The sequence below is a fragment of the Mustela putorius genome, unplaced genomic scaffold (genome assembly GCF_011764305.1).
Source record: "Mustela putorius furo isolate JIRA1106 unplaced genomic scaffold, ASM1176430v1.1 tig00000253_pilon_pilon_pilon, whole genome shotgun sequence".
NCBI lineage: Eukaryota > Metazoa > Chordata > Mammalia > Carnivora > Mustelidae > Mustela > Mustela putorius.
Window position 1 is genome coordinate 7,983,782 of NW_025421329.1, and position 24,624 is coordinate 8,008,405.

Below are 24,624 nucleotides of genomic sequence, written 5' to 3' on the forward strand. Positions count from 1 at the left end.
ACATAATATCCAAGCAGCTATTGACTCAAATATATAGGATCTATTTTAAAAATGGCATTTATAAATAAAATTTAAATCATAAAATTCTAATTTCAACATATTTCTAACACCAATTTTCAATTCATCAATCTGCTTTTGAGTTTACAAAAGCAGCAGCTTCTTATGGGTCACCCTAGGATCCATGACTATAAGGATAAAACACTGGCTTTCCTTGCTGTTTGTTTAGTGGGGCTCCTGGGGACCCATATTTAGAACTAAATTCACTGATTCCACACAGACTTCCAGCTGCGTGACCTTGGCCAAGTCCCTTACCTAATCTAAATCCTTTTCTTCCTCTAAGAAATAAAGGGGTGACTAGATTCTAATTTCTACCTAAAACATTCTGTAGCTTATAGGAAGTCTTGCTGCTCCAGGCAGACTTGCTAGCCTGTAGATCAGGTAAGTAAACACAGAGCTGCTTACAGAAATCAGCTCTGCTAATATAAAGGGATTTAAGAAGAGTATTAAAAGACAGTACTCCGGCAAATTAAATATTCAAAGTGAAGAACACTGCATTTTGTTAAAAGTGTCAACATTTAGAATGCATAATTTTAGCATGAATACTCCAGAAATATTCACTTAGTTTGCTATGTTTTATTATTAATAAAGAAGGTCTTGCATCTAGATTTGTCATGTCCTTAGTAAATCAGCTATAAAATGCAAATTATTATTATTTTGAATTATCTATTTACTGTTTACTTATATTTAAGTTTAGGCTCCCCTAAGATGGTCTAAAAAATTTTGAGATGCTAAGTAACTGCTTCATCTGCTTACTATGTGTATTTGCTGAAAATAATTAGTTATATAAATTGAGGGATATTTTTTACCTTAAAAAAACTTATCTCAGTGAGGATGAACCTAAATAAAATATGCTAAAAATATGCATAATTCTTGCCAATGTGGTGGGTAAAATGTACTTTGCAATAAAATCAACAAAAATAAACCTTATTTCATGACCACAGAATCTATTTGGTATAATGATTTACTATAACAAATAAAAAGCATAACCTTAGTACTACCCTTAGACCCAGGCAAGAGGACCCCTTCCTTGGTTCTATATATGGCAGGGGCTGTTTTGGCCCTTTTTTGGCCATGCTACTCCATACAAGGCAAAGAGGCCTCAGGGCCAGGGTACATATTTGCCTGGAACTTACACATACACACACCCTTCTAGAACATGTTCCAGGTACATACAATGCTGACATTCTTTTCTCAGAGGGGCCCAAACTCCTTTCCAAGGCCTGCAGAGACCTCTGTCTTGGATCAGTACTTCAGGGGTGACTATCTCTGGTTCCTCACCATTAGACTTGATGTGTGGCCAAAAGGAGGCTAAGGTGGGGATTAGGATAGAGTGGGCACTTGTGGGCTATAGGGAACACACACATCCCTGCCCATGTAGGAAGCTCCTCACAATGTAGGACCAAGCCAGAGGTGGTAAATAAGAGGGTAAGTAGCAGAAGGAGTCACAGAACTAAATTCCCCTGTGGTTTTCTTGGTTCTTATGAAGGCACATTGGTCAAGGTAGGAGGAGAGAACATAGTTTATCTACAGCTTGTCAACATAAGTTATAATTGTTTAATACTTCAACAGATAACATGAAGGCCTCCAAGTACTCTTGCCCTGGACCTGGAAAATATGAAGAACAGACTGAGTAACATCATGGAATTTTATACTGCCACCTTTAAGTGGTCCATCTATCTTGCTAATGATCAATTATTCACCACCTGAAGTCACACCTTGCACATACGGATCAGTGAAATTAATGGCTGAGAAAAGAAACCAAGTGAAGAATAAGAGACCCAAGAAACTCTATACTGTATTTCCTTTTCTTCTGCTCTGTGGGTTTTGGAAGATGTTTTTCTTCAGGAAGCTTATTCTCCAAGATGATGGTGATGACTATAAAAACTCATGCTTACCATGTGCTGGGCCGTCTTATAAACACTACAACACATTAATGAGTTATTATAACAATGGCATAGGTGGGTCCTGCACTAACAGCCTCCCCTTTTACAAGAGGAAGTCTGGCCATCAAGAGGATGATCTGCCTGCAGTCACATAGCTGGGCGAAGGAAAAGCAGGCTCGAACCCAGGCAGTCTAGCTCCACATCCCCGTTGAAGAATTCTACAGGTGATTGCCCACCGAGCCACATCTGCACAAATGTCTGCTTCAAAAACAACTTTTCCCTCCTCACCAACCAGTGATGTCACCTGCAGCATTAACCATATCCTTGGGTCAGCACGGACTTTCAAGCGAGAGGTTGTTCTACTGTCAGAGCTGAGCGCAGTTTCTTAGCATCCTGGGTTTTATCTTTTTTTGTGGTGTTTTGTTTTACTTCTAAGTGTGGTAGGAAAACAGTGCCTGCACTCAAAAATCCTGGAAGAAGGGAGGGAGAGGTGGTAGGAAGAAGGAGAGAATGCACCTTGGAAAATGAAAGTAGTTTGATGCCAAAGGCAAAAATGATCAGATGAATTGCTCCCGCCCAGCGGTGCTCCCTCAACTCCTCCAGCCTCTACCAAGGTGGGGAGCATAAGCAGGACCGGCTCCTGATTGGCCTTCGGTGGGGCTCCTTGCCTCGAGGAAGGCCAGGCTCTCTCCAGTGAGAATTCTGAAGAGTGAGGGGAAAGGGAAACGCCAGACTAGGGGCGGAGAAGCCTGGGAACCGCGCCCACACGCCCCCCAGATTCCCCTTCAGCAGCACGGGCAGAGAACCCGCCAGCCTTCTTGGAGGCGGCCAGCGCAGCCTCACAAGACGTCCCGCCTCCTCCCCGCCCCTCCGCGGCGTCTGCCCCGCCCACCCACGCTGCCCCCGCCCCTACAGGGCCTCGGTCCCGCCCCCTGCACCGCGGCAGGCGCCCTGTTTACCCGCGGTGCATGGTGGGGCTGTCGCCTCAGACAACCCGTCGCCACCTCCGGGGTGGCTGTCCCTTGGCGGTGGAGAACGCGCGCGGCGGCGGCATGCTTCCGTCCTCCACATCGGCAGCGCCTTTGGCGAGCCCCGAATACTACGAGAGGCTGGGCCGCCTCCAGGATCGGCTGCGGGACAGGTACGGCCTACTCGGGGCGGGGGCGGGGGCGGGGAGTGGGCCAGGTCGAAGGTCAGCCGGTGCCCTAACTCCGGTTCCTTTCCACTCCCCCCGCGGTGTTTCCGTGGGCCTGGATCCACCCACGACGCCACCCAAGTTCCAGTGGGGCCTAGAGGACAAAGTTTACTAAACACCGTGCCCCACTGTCCTTACTGGAGGTCTCCCGCCGGAAGATGCGGCTTCATCCTTGAGTTTGTCCAGAAGTGAGAGTGCGAGTTCTCCTGTCTGTCACTCTCAATCAAGCCCTGCGAATTTCTTTACTCCCTTCTCCACGCCTCCTTCCCGTTCTCTCTTCAAATTGTCATCCCACCCTGACAGCTGCACTGCATCAATGGTGACAGGTCCCGGAACGCAGGCGGGAGTGTGTGTGTGTGTGTGTGTGAATATATGCCCTATTTAAAGAGATGAAATTTACAGAAGTCCAGCTTCCAGAGAGTTCATGATACTTTGAGACATGAAAGATGAGAGCCACTGAAAACAGCTAGATCTAAGAGCACAGAGAGAAAATTATAAAGCAATTTACTATAAATAACCACATAAAAGATAAGTTATTGGAACTATTATTTAGCTGCTAAATTAATTGGAGTTGGAAATCTCATTAGTTGACAAGAAAGGAAACAGATATTTGGATCTCTTGATAAACAAAGCGTTTAATGAAGTTACAAAATCATTTCAGTGAAGAGGAGAGCTTTGTGTGTGACAATTCTAAAATGACAATAATTACATGTCAGGTAAAGACAGAAGTAAGTGGTTATGAAAAGGAATTATAGTCATCTTATCCTAGATTTAATTCTTGTCAAATATTTATAGAGCATCCACAACATGCCTCCTTAATTGTCCTCACTATATTTTACCCCTTAATCTTTTTCTGTACCCTATTTTCTTACTGACACACTGCCACTTACCCACTCCAGGGACCTCCTTACCTCCAACTTTTAAAAAAAATCACTTCCTGCAGTGCCTTCCCTATGGCAACTATTGATTAACCGACTTCCTAACTTATATAATCTCTATTTTTTTAAAAAAATATTTATTTATTTGATAGACAGAGATCACAAGTAGGCAGAGAGGCAGGCAGAGAGGTGGTGGTGGGTGGAAGCAGGCTCCCCACTGAGCAGAGAGCCCAATGTGGGGCTCAATCCCAGGACCCTGAAATCATGACCTGAGCTGAAAGCATAGGCTTTAACCCACTGAGCCACCCAGGTGCCCCTGTGATCTCTATTTTTATAGCACTGTAGGTAGATGGCTTAAGTGACTTGCTTCCTGCTTAGAGGGAGAATTCCAGGAGGACAGGAACCATATTTAGCTGGATCTTTAGCTAAGAGTACTTTAGGAGAGGAGGGGCTTGACAAATGTTTGTTGAGTGAATGGCAGAAATCCCAAAGCCAACCCATCCAGGATCCAGGAGTTAACGAATGTCTTATATACAAAACTGTTGCCACACATTGTCACTAAGTCATTACAATTTTCTAGTCAACCAGGGAAAGGGAGCAGTATGGTATTTCAAAGTCAGTATTAAGTGTCTGTACATACCTTATAATTAAAAGACAAGATACTGCTCTGTATATCAGCACACCTAAAGTACTTTTGACTCTGTTCTGTTAGAAGAGTAGGTTAGTTACCACCAGGCCGTTAGGTATTTGTATGTCTTAGCCCATGTTCTAATTTTAAAATGGGTTCAAATGGCATTCTTTTTGAACTAAGCTCATTATGAGTTATCATTTTTGCTCCGTATGCTAGGAACACCTGGGTGCTTATAGTACTTATGGTATAGTAACTGTGTAATGATTAGCACTCACTTTATGTTTAACACTTAATGTTTTAACTTAAGTAAGATGAGTCTGTTGAAATTATATGAAGAATTCAAGTCAAATTTTATAGCCTATTCATGGTTCTGCATTTGGAGTTTTTAAAAACTTTTTAAGTTGGTATAAATCTGTTGCTGTGTGTATTCATCTTTCATTTCATTAATTTTTTTTTTTTTTTTTTAAAGAGAGGAAGCAGGGAGGGGCATAGGGAGAGAGAGAATCCCAACCAGGCTCCCCGTTGAGTGCAGAGCCCGACACAGGGCTTAGTCTCAGTACCCTGAGATCATGACCCGAGCCAAAATCAAGAGTAGGATGCTTAACCAACTGAGCCACCCAGGCACTCCTTAATTTTCATTTTAAAAGTCCATAACTAATGCACAGTAAGTACAGAGGCAGATAACTTTGGATGCAGAGAAACTTAGGTTCTGCTCTACAACAGTTGTATGACCTTGAGCAGGTTATTCAGCGTCCTGAACCTTGGTTCTTCACCAGAAATGAGGAGCACTGAATTATATGTACAGTAAGGCCACAGATTTGTTTTTTCTCTAGTAGAGTAATGAGCTTCAAATGAAAAGTTGAAAGCTGTAGTTTTGCAGAGCAAGTAATGAATATCATTGTTTGTATCCTATTTGAGTGTTTGAATGTACCTGCTTTTTTGTTTAGTTTAGTTTAGTTTTTTTTTTTAACCAATTACAGTGACTGTAAGGACTCTAAAACTTCAGAGTCATTTTAAAGGCCGCATCTCTGGGTCATCACAGCTGCTTTATCAGTCCAGAAATTTCCAGGGGTGGGAAATAAAAGCAATCTGCTTTTTCCTGGCCTTGTTAGAGCTGGCTCATTGCTGGTCTAATGTAGGTGGTCTAATAATGGGGTCTTTCCCTTGTAAGTGGTGTTTTTCTAGCCCAGATTGTCTCAGCTACAGTCACACACAGATGTACTTATACATTCTTAATTTTTTCCTCTTTGCGTGTCGTGTTTTCTCTGTACTCTGGTGAAATCAATCAGCATCTTAAAGAGCCTGCTGGAGTGACTTGTTTCAGTGTGTGTAAAGACACAAGCATGGTAGAAACATGTGAGTGGAATTGACTCTTACAATTACATAAAAACATCCCTTTAAAAGGCCCATTAACCAGCCCCAGTTCTTTCAATGCCAGTATTGATTCAGAGTGAGATATCATAATAGTCCAGAAATTGATTCTAAGATATTAGTTGAGTAAAGCTGAAGTTGGTATTGAGACAAAAACAGAATAACAAGTGGAAAAGGAGAAAAGCAAACCATTTGGCTATGCTCTTAAGGACCACCTATCTGTGTAAACCTTTAATTGGTCCAGGTGAGGGGTGCAGGTGACAGAAACCATGGGCTATGGGTATACATCCCAGGGCTGCGTGTTTCAGAGATTCTGAAATAGAGGTTTAGTATGAGGGGTTGCAAGATATTCCTCCCCATAAATCTTTCTCTGAGTTTTCATTAGGGTAAATATCTTGTTTTAAGTCTTACATTTACGATAGAAAGGAAGGACAGCATTCAGAAGCTCTGCAGTGGGAATGAAGAGGTTGTGAAAAGGTCCTGTGTTGAAGAGTTAATGAGATGAACATCATGTCGGTAGTGGAAGGCCAGGAAGGCCAGTGGAAGATCAGGTCATGATCTCAGGGTCCTGGGTTCAAGCCCTGCATGGGGCTCTCTGCTCAGCGGGAAGCCTGTTTTTCCCTCTCCCACTCCCCCTGCTTATGTTCCCTCTCTTGGTGTGTCTCTCTCTGTCAAATAAATAAAATCTTTAAAAAGAACTTGCTGCACAGGAGGTGATGGATTCCCCAAAAGACCTTTTGTCCAGAGGTCATAGGTGGATTTTCAAAATTATTTTGAATTAAATTAAAGCTTACAGAAAAGTTGCATGTATAGGACAAAGACTTCTAATATTCTCCTCACCCAGATTCCCCAACTCTTTTTTATTTTTTAAGATTTATTTATTTATTTGAGAAAGAGAGAGAGAGAGAGCATATGTGCAGAGAGGAGAGGGAGAAGCTGACTCCCTGCTGAGCAGGGAGCTGGATGCAGGTCTCCATCCCAGGACCCTGGGATCATGACCTGAGCCAAAGGCAGATGCTTAACGAACTGAGCCTCCTAGGTGCTCCCAGATTCCCCAGCTCTTAACACTTCTTTATATTTTTTCTGTTTTTATCTATCTGCCTATCTAAAATCATTAGACTTTCCTGAACCATTTGAGAACTACAGATATCATACCCCATTACTCCTAAAAACTCAAGTGTCTATTTCCAAAAACAGTGATGCTCCCTGACATGGATATACCTTATAGCTCTCCCAATGAGGAAGTCAACACTGATTGATACCAGTCCACAGACTCCAATCAAATTTTACCACATGCTCATTTTGCTCAGTGTCCTAAGACTGTCTTTTTTCTTTACTGGTTCAGGTTCCCATCTTTGTACCCATTTGCCATGTCTCTTCAGTCTCCCCCAGTCTGGAGCTATTCCATAGTCATTCCTGACAGTTTCTAGAGTACAACTTTCATTCCAGTGGGTGATCCTCTAGCTGGATCTATCTAATGGTTACTCATGACCAGACTCTGATAATACTTTCTTGGCAAGAAAAGCACAGAAGTGAAGCATGACATTGAGGCACAAAGTATTGACACACTTAAGAGTCTTTCTGTCTTTGTCATTTAATGACAGCTCACTGTCCATTCATTCTTCATGAACTAACTATCCTATTAATCATAAAATCTTAGAAGCAGCAAAAGTGGCTAATAAAAATTTCTAACATGGAAGCAGTTGCCATATTTCACTTCTCTTCTAAATTCACTCTTATTTTTAAATTTTCCTTTATTTAAATTCAGTAAATTAACATACAGTGTATTATTAGTTTCAGAGGTAGAGTTCAGTGATTCATCAGTTGCTTATAATACCCAGTGCTCATTACATCACGTGCCCTTCTTAGTGTCCATCACCCAGTTACCCCATCCCCCCCCAACCCCGCCCTTCCAGCAACCCTGTTTGTTTTCTATAGTTAAGAGTCTCTTATGGTTTGTCTCCCTTTCTGATTTTGTCTTATTTTATTTTTCCCTCCCTTCCCCTGTGGTCCTCTGTTTTGTTTCTTAAATTCCATGTCTGAGTGAAATCACACGATATTTGTCTTTCTCTGACTGACTTATTTCGCTTAGCATAATACCCTCTAGTTCAAGCCACATTATTGCAAATGTCAAGATTTCATTCTTTTTGATGGCTCAGTAATATTCCATTTCGCACACGCGCACGCATATGTGTGTATCACTTCTTCTTTATACATTCATCAGTCAGTGGACATCTGGACCCTTTCCATACTTTGGTTATGTGGACATGGATGCTATAAACACTGGGATACGGGTGCTTTTTGGATCACTGTTTGTGTCCTTTGGGTAAATACCTAGTAGTGCAATTGCTGGGTTGTATGGTAGCTCTATTTTTAAATTTTTGAGGAACCTCCATACTGTTTTCCAGAGTAGCTGTACCAGCTTGCATTCTCACCAATAGTGTAAGAGGGTTCCCCTTTCTCTGCATCCTTGCCAACATTTCCTGATCCCTGAGTTGTTAATTTTAGCTGTTCTGACCAGTGTGTGGTATTTCATTGTGGTTTTGATTTGTATTTCTCTGATGCCAAGTGATGTTGAACATTTTTTCATGTGTCTTTTGGCCATTTGTATGTCTTCTTTGGAGAAATGTCTGCTCATGTCCTCTGCCCATTTCTTGACTGCATTTTTTGTTTTGGGGGTGTTGAGTTTGATAAGTTCTTTATGGATCTTGGATTCTGGCCCTTTATCTGACAAGACATTTGCAAATATCTTCTCCCATTCTGTAGGTTGTTTTTGGTTTTGTCGACTTTTTCCTTTGCTGTGCCAAAGCTTTTTATCTTGATAAAGTCCCAGTCGTTCATTTTTGCTTTTGTTTCCCTTGCCTTTGGAGATATGTGTAGCAAGCAGTTGCTGCAGCCAAGGTCAGGTTGCTGACTGTGTTCTCCCCTAGGATTTTGATGGATTCCTGTCTCACATTTAGGGCTTTGATCCATTTTGAGTTTATTTTTGTTTATGGTATAAGAACCTCATACAGGAATTCAGCAAGGTGGCAAGATATAGAATCAATGCACAGAAACCATTTGCATTTCCATACACTAATTCTGAGACAGAAGAAAGAGAAATTAAGGAATTGATCCCACTTGCAATTGTACCAAGAACCATAAGACACATAGGAATAAGCCAAACCAAATAGGTAAAGGATGTGTACTCTGAAAACTATAGAATACTTATGAAAGAAACTGAGGAAGACACAAAAAAATGGAAAAACATCCATGCTCATGGATTGGGAGAACAAGTATTGTTAAAATATCTATGCTACTCAGAGCAATCTACATGTTGAGTACAGTGTCACAAAGTTATATCAAAATATGATCAACTTTTTTTTTTCACAGACCAGGAACAAATAATCCTAAAATTTGTATGAAACCAGAAAAGACACCCAATAGCCAGAGGAACATTGAAGAAGAAAACCAAAGCTAGAGGCATCACAGTTCTGGACTTCAGGTTATATTACAAAACTGTAATCATCAAGGCAGAATGGTACTGGCAAAAAAAAAAAAAAAAAAAAAAAAATCAGTGAAACAGAATAGAGAACCCAGAAATGGACCCTCAACTCTATGGTCAACTAATCTTCAACTAAGCAGGAAAGATTATCCAATGGGACAGTCTCTTCAACAAATGGTGTTGGAAAAATTAGACAGCCACTTACGGAAGAATGAAACTGGACCATTTTTTTACACTTTACATAAAAATAAGTTTACTCTTACTAATGACAACGTAAATATGTGTGTGGTGTTACCACTTAAAAAATGGTGTCTCTATGATTTCTTTTCCTTGGGTTCTTTTTTACTTTTTTAAACATAGGCACAGCCTAACTAAAGAATAGATTATGTTCCTCAAGCTAAGATTTGGTGTTTGGATTTTGGACCCCGTTTTCCCCTTAAAAGAATTTGGTTAGATGGTTGTTTCCGTTCTAGATTATGCTAAGCAAAGAAATTTACTTAACTTCTAATGTAGCTAATAGAGTAACTTTTGAGATTTTTTTTAAAGGGAAAATATATTTGAAGAAAACACAAACTAATAATTAAGAGCTCCCAAATGCGACATGGGCTCAGCCCCTTTCCCTCAACAGGCCACCTGAGGTCACCTTCTGTTGGACTCCTTGTCTTTGATTCACAGTCTTTTTTTTTTTTGCCCCTGGCATTTTTCTTGCAGACTTATATAGTTTTTCTTTTGAACTTTAGTTAATGTTAATTTAGATTAGCAATTTGGCTTCAGATGAAGCTGGTACTTTGGTGGTGGAGCACAACCTCCTGTGGTTACCCCCACCCCATGGCTAAACCCCCCCAAGGGCTCTTTCTGGAACTGGGATGGCTAGTCCCATTCAGCTGTTTTACCACCTAGCCCCTTGGTTTTGACTGTTGTTAACTCCCCTGCTGCTCAGTTTCCCTTACCTCTTAACAGGCTTGGATGTACAGATGTGCAGGGTAAGATTTGTCCTCTAACTCACTAGCAGCACTCGCCTGAACAACACAAGCTAAGTCTTTATTGGGACTAGCTCCAGGTAGTAGCAGTCAGTGACAAATCATGGTGATGTCACAAAGTTATATAAAGAAACTCTTCCAAATTTGAAGTAGTACTGTTAGGGGACTTGGTCTTCATTAACTGTGAATGGAGCTAGGTGCACTTTTCAGAGACTTGGCTCTTCCAGGCTTGTCTGGCTAGGAGCAGAACAAGCCACCAGTTTGCAGTCCAATGTAGATTTGCAAAGTATGTTGTCTTGACCTGGTGGAATCCCCATCTCTCAAATGCCACTATCACAGAAAAATCTGGCCATAGTATATTTTATATATTTATCTTGTTTATTGTTTGTTCTTCCCTCTAGAAAGTCAGCTGCCTGACAGCAGAGGTCTTTGTCTGGCTTGTTCACCATGTTAGTCTTTAGGCCTAGAACGGTATCTGATTCATCACGGCACTCAAGAAATACTTGTTGAATGAATGAATCTGCTTTCTAGTCTTTTCTTAGTGCCTTTCTCCCATTTACTTTGAAAATCTTGTTCTTTTTGCTTCATACTGGTATCATTCTGCTTTTTAGATTTCCATGGCAACTGCCAAATATTTTTGTGTCTTGAGTTTCAAACAGCTGGCATTTTCTGCTTTTTAGAAAGACCAGAGAAGCATTCTCACAAAGGTGTAATTTCAAAAGAGATCATGTTCTAAATCCAACTGTCTATTACTTATCAGCGTAACTTATTCATAAAATCTTTTCTTTGTATATTATAGTGAAAAAAAGAGACTGGACCTGGAAAAGAAGCTTTATGAATATAATCAATCTGATGCATACAGGTAAGATGTAACAGTGATAATAGTCTTTAAGCCAGTTGGCGGGTGTTAATCAATAAAAATGTAACCCTAATGTACGTTACAGATACCATAATTGCAGTACTTTTACTGTTCTCTTATGTCTAATGTGTAATCATTTCCAGTAAACACTGAAATTTAATATAACCACTATCAAATGTAGGAATAAATTTTGTTAAAATTTGTGTAAGATAAAAATTGTTTTACTTTCACCATTTGGTACTTGTGGTATTTCAGGAATCTATTTAGCTTGCATAGCTGAAGAATAAGATGCATTATATAGTCTTTTTTTTTAAATCACAATTTAAATACATTGAGCCTGCATATTGATTAAGGCATAATGACTGTAGCTGGCTTTTCAACCAACTGTTGAAAGCATGATGTTTCATTTATTCATGGGTATTTGATAATGCCTGTGAAAATTATTATGAGCAATGGATAAAATACTGGTTTATTCTAATATGAGGAGCCAACTTTTAATATTTTTAATTCTGTTTTACAGAAACTGAACTTCATCCTTAAGCCAAGTGTGTGGTATTACCTCCAATTATATTCATATGAAAAATTTCTGGCTATGATAGCATTGATTTTGTGATTTAGTCACATGATAATACAAGTGAGAAATGAAAACACATCATTCAGAAGTGAGAGAAAACCTTAAAACCAAACCGCCCATCAGGTCCATTTGTTTCTTCATATGGTTTTGGGATTCAGTGGACTTCCAAGGATACCAGTCACGGTGGACAGAGATATGTCCCCGTTATTTTTTTTTTTTTTTAAAGATTTCATTTATTTGACAGAGAGAGAGAAATCATAAGTAGGCAGAGAGGCAGGCAGAGAGAGATAGGGGAGGAAGTAGGCTCCCTGTGGAGCAGAGAGCCCGACATGGGGCTCGATCCCAGGATCCTGGGATCATGACCCAAGCCGAAGGCAGAGGCTTTAACCCACTGAGCCACCCAGGCGCCCCTGTACCCATTATTTTTAAAAGAGACAAAAAGCCAGTGAGATGGTGCAAGAAATAGCAATGGTTGTGGATGCAATGGCCTCAGAAGTGGGCCCAAGTCTGAGAACATCTGTGGCAGCTGCCATTTTGTAGCCCTGCAGCTAAAGGGGTGGCCAAAGAGATGGAGACTTTTCCTGCAGCCTATTCCTGGCTTTCTGGGGATCTTTATCAAGCTATCAGTTTGTCAAGTTGGTTCCCCTCTCTTACTTAGCCTCTCATTTCCTGGAAGACAGAGGGAATGATTTGCTAAAAATGTACTTTTTTGGACTGCCTGACAGAATAAAAATCCAAACTGTCTAACATGGCTGTTTAAATTTCGTCCCTCCTCCCTGTCCAGAAGGCAGAGCCTGAGACAGGGGTTTGTGTGTAGATGATAGTTTATTTTAGGAAGTGGTCATATAAAACTGGTGAGCAGAGCTGAGAAGAATGAAATAGGAGCCAGTCACTGCTGTGGGCATCTGGGGCTCCATCCTTCCAGACCTTTAGAGGAGGCTTATAGCCTGCTTCTCTGTTCCTCAAGGGAAGGAAGGGGAGCTGTTTACCTACTAGTAACCCTGCATTGGGCAGGGCTCCCCCAAGGAGTGTTAATGCCTTCTTGCATCCATGTTGCAAACTCAGGGGAGCAGCTCTGGGAAAGCAAGATACCAGATGCAGCCGAGACAGGTGCTACCAGGTGGCTGCAGCCATGACTAGCAGAGGAAGAGCTGGGCCTAGAGGATGTGAGGAGGGCCTGCAGAGTATCTAGCACAACAGCTTACCAGACCCTCTGTTATCTACCCCTGGGTAATCTTCATCATCACCCTCTCTTACCAGCCTCCACTAACTTGTTACACAGAATCTTCAGTGTCTGAAGCAGGACAAGAGTTTTATAGTATCAAGTAAGCAAGTGGGCTTTGTTGCTTGGTGCTTCCATTCAATCTAAGGCCTACCAGCTTGTAGTTATGTGACATTAGGACGGGTCCTTCAACACCTTGTACATCCATTTCTTCATCTGTCACATAATAGTTATCTGTCATAATAGTTATGAGAACTTAACAGAGCTTTAAAGCAGTGTCTGACCCAGTGTAAGAGACAGTAATTTATTATTTGTTACTTTGGGCCAATTTTACTGTTGTTCTTTTTTTTTTTTTTTAAAGATTTTATTTATTTATTTGACAGAGAGAGATCACAAGTAGGCAGAGAAGGAGGCAGAGAGAGAGAAGGGAGGAAGCAAGCTCCCTGCTGAGCAGAGAGCCCGATGTGGGGCTTAATGTGGGGCTTGATCCCAGAACCCTGGGATCATGACCTGAGCTGAAGGCAGAGGTTTTAACCCACTGAGCCACCCAGGCGCCCCACTGTTGTTGTTCTTAATTATTGCCTTTGCGCTTTCCAACATGCTGATTCCCCTGCTTTGAGTGTTTCCCCTCATCTTCTCACCCTGGCTTTCCCCAATTTGGGTTAACTCATTCATCCTTTATCATGTCTAAGCTAAAAATTGATTTCCACTGGGAAGGCCTTCCTGACCCCTTCAGCTAGGTTGGGTTGTCCAGTCTGTAAGAGTGCCTGGTAGTTTCCCTCTTAGCATTCATAACACTGTATTGGACTCTCTAATTTCTTGTTTTCCCTGTTGACTGGCTGAGTGGCTTTCCTAGTCACAGCACTGAATACATGAATGATTACATGGCTAGTCAGGTGACTTCTGTGGTCAGCATTGAAGGGTAATGCGGGGGCAGGAATGAAACTAGACTTTGGGTGAAGAAGGCATGGTTACTGTTGTACCCACTCCAGCTGGACACTGGCCACCATCAGCAGCTTCACCAAGTGCCTGCCTGTGAAACTAATAAAACACTATAAGTTAACTATACTGGGATTAAAATAAAAAAAGAATGTTGAATTATTGTATTGAACTAACAATAGAAATGCTTCATACCAGGTACTCTTATCATGTAAAACTTGTGAAAAAGAAAGAGCTAGAATGAGCAATATTGGTTCTCTGGGAAGAGTAGTGTGCCCTTTGTTTTACACTTTGATGAGAGTCTCTAAAGGTTTTTTTCACAATTTGAGTTAGATTACAGCCCATATATTATCATAAAATATTCTTAAAATATAATTTATTGTGACAGTTGCTAATTAAAATTTTTAATATTATCTAAATGAGAGCCTTTGGGGTATTTTACATTTTGGATTAATGTTTATGGATTGTGGTTTAATAGTTTGATTCTATTTCCATCTAAGCAGGTAGTTTTGAAATGGTCTGTCATAAGGAGAATGCTAATGGGCTTTTCATCCGACCGTGGCCACATAGACGCCGCTCTTGAAATCACATTTAATTTTGAGAAAGAAATCCATATAAATCTTTATTGTGTGAATGTTATAATGTAGTCTTGTATACATTTCTCAGGAGAGTTATTCCTGGATGTGATACTCAGTGATGTTGCATTAATTTCTTCTCTCTAAAAAGGGATGTACAATCTGCCCTTAGCTTTCAGTGTTTGGGTAAAATATCTCCAAATACATTGTCTCATTAACAATTTTGTTAAAGAAAATTCTCCTTTGATTTGCCAAAGTCTAACTGCATTGTTTAAAAATTTGCCTTTATTTTTCTAGAGTTAAGCTGAAGTATGTTAAACTAAAGAAATATCTGAAGGAAATATGTGAATCAGAAAAGAAGGCTCATACTCGAAACCGAGAATATTTAAAGCAGTTTGAGCATGTCCAAGCTCATGTTGGGCACTTCACCACAAATACAGAGAAGCTTCAAGAACTGAAGGTAACATCTTGTTTTGTGCTATATTTCTTTCTCTCTGTCTCTCTCTCTCTTTTGCTAAAATTAGAAGGAAGTAATAGCAGAAAATGTCAGATCAGTGATGGTCACTAATATTCAGATGTTCATCCATAAGATTAACTGCACATTTTCTCTGCGGATTACTATGTGGCCAGATTTTGATTGGGGAACTTAAAATTGCATTTTCTCAGATTTCTGTTTTAGTTGAGGAATTAATGGACTATCTGTACTTTGTTACACTACACTAATAATTACCTTGTGCAGGCACAGGCACTAGCCACTACCTGGCACAGACCTGGCACAGACCTGGCACAGACCTGGCACATGGTATTTGTTGGCCTCATGATTGAATTTGAGTAACATTAGCGATTCCTCTAGAGACTACCTCCTTTTAATTTTTTTTATGCTTTTTTCTTTTTTCTTTTTTCCTTTATCAACTTTTAAATAAATTTTGTTTAACTTCTAGTTAGTGAATGTGCAGTGCAATATTGATTTCAGGAGTAGAATTCAGTGATTCATCACTTATATACAACATCCAATGCTCTTCACAGGAGGTACCCTCCTTAGTACCCAACACCCATCTAGACTTTCCCCTACCCACCTCCTTCCATCAACCCTCAGTTTGTTCTCTGTTGGTAGGAGTCTCTTATGGGAATAGTGGGAACGAATTAAAAATAAAAGTTGTATCTATAAAAAAAAAAGAGTCTCTTATGATTTGTTTCCCTCTCTCTTCCACCCCATCCCCATATGCTCATCTGTTTTTTTTTTTTTTGTTAAATTCCACATGTGAGTGAAATCATAAGGCATTTTTCTTTCTCTATCTGACTTACTTTGCTTCGTAATACATTCTAGCTCCACCTATGTCATTAGAGATGGTAAGATTTCATTCTTTTGGGAGATTACCTCCTTTAAAGGCTTCTTTTTCTGGGGTCTGGTCAGGCAGTGTGTTGGGAAGAGCCTGAGGGTAGAATTGGCTCTGTGGAGTTTGCCTTTATGCTCCTTATGTGTGAACCAGAACGACTCTTGTCTGTGGCCTTCTCTCATTCTGGGGCCCCATTCCCCTAAGGTACTGAGCAAACTTTGGCTCCACAAATTATGCCAAGTGTGGAGGGTTAGGCCTTTTTTCTCACCATTTGTGCTGGCCAGGGGCTGTTGCTCAAGTTAACCCAATTGAATACCAGTACTTCCCTTTCTTTTTTTCCCTCTAGGAGTTTCCCCTACTGAACCTTTATTTCAAGTATGCAGGAAAATGAAAAGTATTATTATAACAAACATTCACGCAGTGTTCTGAATGTTTGTGTCCTCCTGAAATTTGTATCTTGAAATCCTAACACCCAAATGTGATGGTACTTACAGCTGGGGCCTTTGAGAGGTGTTCCTGTCATGAGGGTAGAGGTCCCATGGATGACATAGGACATCTTCTGAAAGGAGCTCCAGAGAGCTCCCTAGCTCCTTCTACTGTGTGAGGATGCATTGAGAGGGTGGTGGCTCTGAATGAGGAAGAGGGCCCTCACCAGAATGCAACTGCATTGGTGCCTTGAATCTTAAACTTACTAGCCTCCAGCAAAACTGTGAGCAAAACATTTCTGATGTTTGTAAGTCACCTAGTCAGTGGTGTTTTGTTATGGCTGCCTGAATGGACTAGGAAAACTCACATGCTGTCTACCCAGATGCAATTTTAGTTGTAAATATTTCACCATATTTGGGGTATGTGTGTGTGTGTGTGTGTGTGTGTATACGTATTTTCCTGAGCCATCGAAAGTATGCTGTGGACACCATAACATTTCTCCCTTAAATACTTGAGTGTGGATCTCCTAAGAGCAAGGAAAGTCTCCTATATAATCATACTACCTTTATCACACCTAAGAAAATTAATAATAGCATTTAATATCTACCTGATATTTAAATTTCTCCAGTTCCCTCCAAAATTCTCTTTATTTTTCCAGACCAGGAGCCAAGTAGGTTTTGCACATTACATTTGGTTATTCTATCTTTTTTGGTCTGTAAGTCTAAGTCTGCTACTGCTCTTTTTTTTCCCGTGACACTGGCTTTTTAAAGAAGACAGTCTAATTGCCTGTAGAATGATTTGAATTTGACTAGTTTTTCCTTTGAGGTATCATTTAACTGAGAATTTGGATTAGACCAGCACTGCCCAGTAGAACTTTCTGTAGTGGGGCACCTGGGTGGCTCAGTGGGTTAAAGCCTCGGCTTTAACGGCTCAGGTCATGATCTCAGGGTCCTGGGATCGAGCCCTGCATCAGGCTCTGCTTCCTCCTCTCTCTCTGCCTGCCTCTCTGCCTGCTTGTGATCTCTCTGTGTCAAATAAATAAATAAAAAATCTTCAGAAAAAAAAAAAAGAACTTTCTGTAGTGATAGAAATGTTCTCTATCTGTACTGTTGCTGTCTAATACAGTAGCCACTAGCCACACATGGTTACTGAACACTTAAAATGTGGCTTGTGACATTGAGGACTAAGTTTTTTAACTTTGTTAGTTTTAATTAGTTAAATTTAAGTAGTCATAGCTGAGGTTAATACTTCCTATTGCAGCCCATCAGGAGGCTCATGAGTTGTGATATCAGGTGGTCTGACCCAAGTGAGGTTGAGTTTGATGCACTGGTTAAGACAGCAATCTCTAGATCTATTATATAGTACCTTTTTCCCCTTTGCAACTGAACAAATAATCTATGAATTGTTAGTTTGACATCTTGGAGATGTCTTGTTCCTCAACAGCCTTTTATCAAGTGGTTTTAGGATCCATCAGCGAGGTCTGAATCAGTTATGGTGGAGGTTGTGAAATGGTGACTTTCTAATTCAATCTTTTACTTTATTAGCTGGAATTCTTCCATAGAGAAAAGCTTTCTTGCCTTCTTTTTTCTCTTTCTAAGTATCAACATGGACTTTTAAATTTTTATTTTGTCAGTGTACTATCAGTCACTATCATTAGTGCTTTTGTTTTTCATGTTTTCCCAAATTTTGCCTGGGAGTCTCTTCAGATTGGCTTCTGTGTCCTTTTGACCTGATCCCATTAATTCTGAGCCTTCTTTGCTTTGGGGCACAAGGTATACCAGGTTTACCAGATTTGTCCCTGCCTCAGGCTTACCAGATTTGTCCCTGCCTCAGGCATAGAATTAGCCTCTTTTCCAAGGAGATGCGGTTCCTTTTAGTGGGGAAGGGTATTTAGAAACCAAGATCTGGAGGTTAGATGTGCTCAAGCAATAGCAAGTGTTAGCTGCAGCAGCACGACAGGTTTTCTTCTCTTACTAGTCAAATAGAATACTTAACATCAAAAAGCAGTTGTTAGTATCAACTATGTAAATCTCTTTGCTGTTCAGAGATTCCATAGAGAAAATAAAAGTAGTGGACAAAGCGGGGAGTTTTTGCCTTCCCAATAGAAAAAATGAAATAATAGAAATTTGCTTTTTATTTTCACACTGATGCTTTACTTCATTGTTGATTTCATAATGTAGCCAAATGTGAGAGGGAGGAATTTGAAAGGGAAAATGATCCTTTGTTAATATTTTCATATCAAGAGCAGTTGAATCTTGGGTAAGAAATGCCTTTTGCAAACAATCTTTGACAGCATAGAAGAGCAGACCATGTAGCTACAATTGGGAAAGATGTGCGTTCCATGGAGAATTGTACATTGGGAATTACCCCGAGTCCAAAGCTGACTGTTTGAACTGTGCCCATGAAGCCAGGTAGTGATACTTGAAACGCAGCCAATGACACCATTTAACCTCAGCAAACTGTATAGTAGTAAGCAGAGTTTCAGAGAAGGAAATGTTTGTCCTTGCTGTCTTCCCCCTTCCTTTCTGCCTCTTCCTTTTGTCCTGGTGTCCAGTGGTAGTCTTAGGAAGGCCAGAACGACTTGTCTCCTCTTAAACTCTTCCCGCTAAGGTATCAGATCTTTACTTCCTCTGCTGGCTCACCACGTGTAAGTCTTAGGAGAGAGGTGTTTTGATGGAGGGTATTGCCCAAGCATTCCAAAATGCCAGTGTTATTTTCCCTTGAATAGGATAAAGTTAATGCAAATGAATTAATAATTGGTAGAGTTCCAGAAAGTAAAACTAAATGAAGCAGTGTGTAAGAAGTGGTCATTTGGCCCTAATTGTATTAAGTGCCTTTCTCCCTCTTTGTAGGACTCTGTCCACTTTATTATATAATGTTAAAATCTTTTAAGATGGGATAAAGGCTAAAAGAAATACCCTTTCAACTGATTTTATGAATTATATTCTTTTATTTGGGGCCTGTGATCATTTTCAGGGCTTTTAAAGACTCTTGATCTGTCATGTAGATTTGAAAATACAGTGTTGTGGCTGTTTTGCTGCTTGTCAGATAAAGAGGCTGACTAAACTCTGTTCAAGCATATAAATATTAGTAGTAGTGTGAGGATCATGTCCTCTCCTTCTTTCTGCCCGTCCTTGAGCCTCCGCTTCCTGCATTAGTGCTTTTATAGAAGAGCCCCAGTTGGTTCTTAGAGCAGTTTTCCTTGGGTGCCCTTTGCCCTTATCTCAGTTTGGATTCTCCTGAAGTGGACCCTGAGACAAGTATTCAAATGTAAGTGGTTTATTTGGGGAGGGAGGATCAGTAGGGAGGATCAGTAGGCAGGTAGGCAGATGAGACAGGGAAGGACAGGCTGGAACAGGGTGTATCACTAAGCCAACTACTATAGTTGGTATCTGGAACTTAACCCTGCAGGGAAACCCTGGTGAGTGGTTCAGAGCATTTGGAATATGCACACATGGCTCCTGAGTATCACTGATTAAGGACTGATGGGGAAGAGAAGCAGTGAGGGAAAATTAACTGTGAGCTCCTTGGGCACAGAAACAGAGATGTTGGGACTTAGGCACACTGAAAAGTGTCCCACGGGCATGTGTGGAGCATGGCCAGCTCTGTTTCAGCCTGCCCTATTCGAGTGCCAGGCATGAGGCTAGCATGTTGGGGCATTCAAGGGGGAGTCCTCAGATTAGGAGAGTCATCATCTGGTTACATCTCTCATCTGCCTGAAAGCCTTGAGTGCTTGCTCAGCCTTTTACAACAAAGCCCAGATTCTGCTCTCTGCCTGCATACCATCCTGCAGCTCAATCTTATGACATGCATGCATGTGCACACGCCTGTTTCTTCTTGCTGTCCCTCACACAAATACACAGACATGTGCACACTTTCTCTTCCTCATGCACCCCCCTCCACCTCCTTCCTCTATTCCCATCTCTGCCTCCTATCTCTGCTCCCTCCCCTCCCCACACGCAGCTCTGCCCACTCCTGTCCCTCCATACCCCCCATGCAATCCCTCACCCCCATGTCTTCCCACCATTCCTCTCCATCTTTATCTCCGACACATGTGTGCTTTCTCTCACACACATGTACTCACTCACACATAACCACTGAATTTTAAACATACTGAGCACTGTGTTTCCTTGAAAGCACTGTATTCATTATCTTCTATCTTCTTCAAGTAGAAAGCCTCTTTCCCTCTGTCCTGTCTTATGTCTGTGCAATAATTATCTCTGTAAGCATTTCCTTTGTGGGATTGTTTACATGTTTTTCCACCTCACTGTGGGCTCCTCATCTTATTTTTATTTCAGTGCTGTCAGTATCTGACCTAGAATGTGGCACATAATAAGCACTCAGTGTTGAGGAGCACCTCCCTAGACTTGAAGCACTCAGTGAGCATGGAGACTCCCCCACCTTGACTGAAAATTGATTCTTCTGTATTTTTCATCTTTCTCTCTTATGGACCACGAACAACTAAGAGAGAGCTAATATGGTATTGGTTCTGTCCTGTGTTATACCTTCCCAGGAACATTTCTGTTTAATAGTAGACACACTCTAAAGATATAATATCACCATTTAAAGATGTGATTCTTGTTAAAAAATCAGTTCTTAGGTGACATGTGCATACTGGGGATAAAGTTTGAAGAGAGCAAATCTTTGCACTCTCATTCAGTCCCTGCTGAGCATTGTAACAACCACTGTCGACAGGGCATGGCCTTCAGGCTCCTGGAAAACAGTCTGTAGTTTATCCTGTCTTTTATTAACCAGAGTGTCTTACTTGTTAATACGCATTGGTTGCATATGAGGAAGTGTTCCTCCGTACTGTTTTGTAAGAACTCAGCATTTAAGAGGAAGCCCAAATACTGGGGTGGGCAGGGGTGGGGGCAGACAACAACCAAAAACAACCAAAACCGAAACAAAACAAAACAAAAAACCAGAAGAGAAAACAAAAGATTGTGAATCATAGTCCTGAGGGTCAAATCAGACAAGTTTGTGTAACTCTCTGTACCCATTTTTTTTTTCAACTCTAACATGAGGAGCCTGGGCCAGTAGATTTTAAATGTCTGCTCAGTTCTATAACCAAGAATATTGACATAATCCCAAAGACCACTGAAAAAAGGAAGCCTGTTTAAATAAAAGGTAGTGGTGGCACTTTCAGGGAAGTGCTAATGTGATGAGGGTAAACTGAAGTAATTGGGGATACAGAAGAAAAGAAGGAAAGATGGAAAATGAGACCTGTCATGAGCATGGATACGTAGCCTAGAGACCTGAAATACCCGCCAGGACCTCTCTCTCCTCTTCCCACCACTCCAGACCATCATCAACAGATTTCATCAGTTGAGCTGAGATGAAATGTATTGCACACAGTAAGGAAGTGAATAAAAAAGTCCTCTTAAGTGGAGGTGGGCAGCATCCAGCCCAGTGCTGTGAAACAAGATGGTAACAGACAGAACAAGTTACCTGATGCGTTGATTCGTGCTCTTGGTTTTATTAAAACAGATTTCCATAGGGGAATTGGGACTGTGGACTGGCAGATGCTACTGGGACATGAGAACTTTGGCCCCCAAAGCAGCAAATCTGACAGTGAAGAATCTAGGCCACACAAAGGAGGAAACAGGAACCTCATGCAGCACCACACAGAAAAGATGCAATAGAAGCCTTGATGTATTTTGGAAATATAATGGGACCTGATCAGAGAAAAAATAGGGACTAAAACATGAAAGACTGTTTGTTGGAAAACCAGGACACATGCTATGTTGTCTCATCAGACATTGTTAGCTGTGGAAGCTTTGGAAAGATTCATCTATACAGATTTCCAAACCAAAAACTTTTAAACATAGTACAGCCCTTTTTTAAACATGGAGATAGATTAGGAGGTGGGGCTTGAAAACCCTTGCTCTCCAGTGTTCAGAAGGTAGATTTGATGGATAGTAACAAAATGTCCTATATAAATAAAAGGCAAAGAAAGGGAGCATTTGTAGGTGCAAGTCTAGGGGATGTAGAGTTATAGTTTGTATCAGTTATCTATTTATCATAGCAACTTTTGATCTCAAATACAGTGTTCATTTTTTATTTGCCTCACTAAGTTAGAAAAGTACCTATAATTCTGTAATTTTTTTGGATGCACTGAGAACAGTGTCAATTGGACTAGTGATGAGATTTGCCTTGTTGTTCTTTATAAAGCCCGAATGGAGTTACTAGTTTTTGCTGCAGCCAAATGAATTAAATAAAACTCACATGTTTCCATGAGAAAGTACTCTGCCTTTGGAAGTTATGGCTCTGAAATGATCCCATAACAAGGAAATCACGTACAATGCCTGTTGCATGATTATAACTGATCTCAAAGAACCTAAGAAAATATGTGTAGCCACAGGAATGAAGAATTTTTGTTTAACCTCTAATTAGTTAATAAAGCTTGATGTTTATTTTGTTTATTTCATAATCCACCACCATCCCTTTTTAAAGATACTTTCCCTTAGATTCTGTAAAGTATGCCTGTTGAAAGCTCTTAGGGTTAAAAAATAAATATCTCTGAGTCCAAAGGAGTAGATATAGAACAGAGAGACATAAATTGTATTATCTTAATTGCCTTATTTCTTTATACTTTCTTGTTTTATCATATGTACTGGTCTTATAAAACTTTTATTTAATTAGGAATCTCTTCAGATTATTACTGTCATCTATCAAGTTAATATCATTCTGAGAAAGAAAAAAAATTCCCTGCTTAACTGTTATTAGAAATGGACCAGCGTATAATGCCCTTTAAGATATTTTGAAAGAAACAAATCACTTTTCATCACTGTTTCTTTCTATGTCAAAACAAAGCTGAGACCAATTTCATGTTCACACTGAGAACTAAGGAAACAGTTTTCTAATTTGATTATCTCAGGTGTATTTTCTTTTTCTCTCATAGTTGTATTTCTAATTGCAGTGCATCACGGCCTAATTTAGAAAATGTTCTGATACTTATCTGTGATGGACCACCATCAGTGAATTTCTTAAGACCTTAATTACTAACATGCTGAATCAAAGCACCTTTTATGCCTTGCTTTTAAGAAAAAGTCATTTTATGATGGAATCACTTTCATCAATTATAATGTGATAATGAAGAGACATCTTTATGTAGTTATTAGTGCCAGAGCAAACTTCATTCCAATGGTGCTGATCATTGATGTCTACTGTATATTTTTATTCATAGAAAATAGAATTCATTTCCAGTTGATGATCTAGCAAATAATATACTCTGTTGCTGTGACTATTAGGACCATGATGCTAATGTAGATATCATACAGATAAGAAGTCAGTAGGATTGATTTCTTTCCCTATAGGACAAAAGTTTTCAGAGTAAACACTGTCTAATGCTTTCATAATAAAGTAACTGGATTTTTCCTGAGAACTTAATGTGCCAAGGTTTTATTCCCTACATTGATGAAAGACAGTGAGAATCCGTCAAATCTTATTTAAGAACATACAACATTTTATAGAACTCAACTTTTGACATTTTAATTGTGAAATCATCTTTTTTCTAAGATAAGTTGAATTTCTTGGCGACATCAGCTTTTACTTTCTACTTCAATATTCTTTTTATGCTCTAAAGACAGAAAACTATAGGTGGATGCTGGTTGCCATAAGAGCCACTACAAAACCAAAACTTTGTTTATGTTTAGAATGAGTATGAGGCTCAAGTGAAGAAGGTGCAGCTGTTGTCAAAAGAGAGCCTGGGAACAAGAGGAGAACCGAAAGATGAAGACAGAAGAAAGGTAGTAATTAAAATAATAAACCTCTGTTGATAGAGGATTTCTGCAGTATTCCTCTTTTACAGTAGTGTTTTAAATAAAATCATCTTATTACAAAGATCTTTTTGATTAATCCTTAAGTATTATTTAAAGACTTTTCCTTATAGCGTATTGCCTTAATGTCTAATTCAATTAAATGTGCTGAAAGGCTGACACGGCAGGTTTGAAAGAGACAGATTCCCAAGAAAACCTTAGAGTTGTTAGGAGATGAAATTATGTTTGTCTTAAGAATGCTTTTTAGCCACTTTTTTTTTCTTAGTTCCAGAAATGTTTTAAGTAAAAGGTAAACAAAATGTTGCCTTTTTTTCCCCTTCTTTGTATATATAATTTTGTACATTTTAACCTTTTCACAGAGGAAGTGGAAAGAAGAGATTGCATATCTAAGCAACAGACAAAAAGACTGGCAAGGAATACTTAAATAAATTC

General features: G+C 40.1%; 1 protein-coding gene across 3 annotated transcripts in view; it reads left to right on the forward strand.

Moving 5' to 3' along the window:
* The first annotated feature begins 2,669 nt into the window (after window positions 1-2,669).
* Window positions 2,670-24,624, forward strand: part of KIZ (kizuna centrosomal protein) — a 129,936-nt gene continuing 107,981 nt past the window's right edge. Inside the window, exons 1-4 of one of the 3 annotated variants that reach the window (XM_045078464.1) lie at window positions 2,670-3,084; window positions 11,282-11,344; window positions 14,949-15,111; window positions 24,070-24,162. In XM_045078464.1, the coding sequence (XP_044934399.1) occupies window positions 2,912-3,084; window positions 11,282-11,344; window positions 14,949-15,111; window positions 24,070-24,162 (492 nt within the window). In that variant the 5' untranslated portion in view covers window positions 2,670-2,911. The remainder of the gene's footprint in view (window positions 3,085-11,281; window positions 11,345-14,948; window positions 15,112-24,069; window positions 24,163-24,624) is intronic. The other 2 variants (XM_013057048.2, XM_045078463.1) reach the window with 2 other exon arrangements.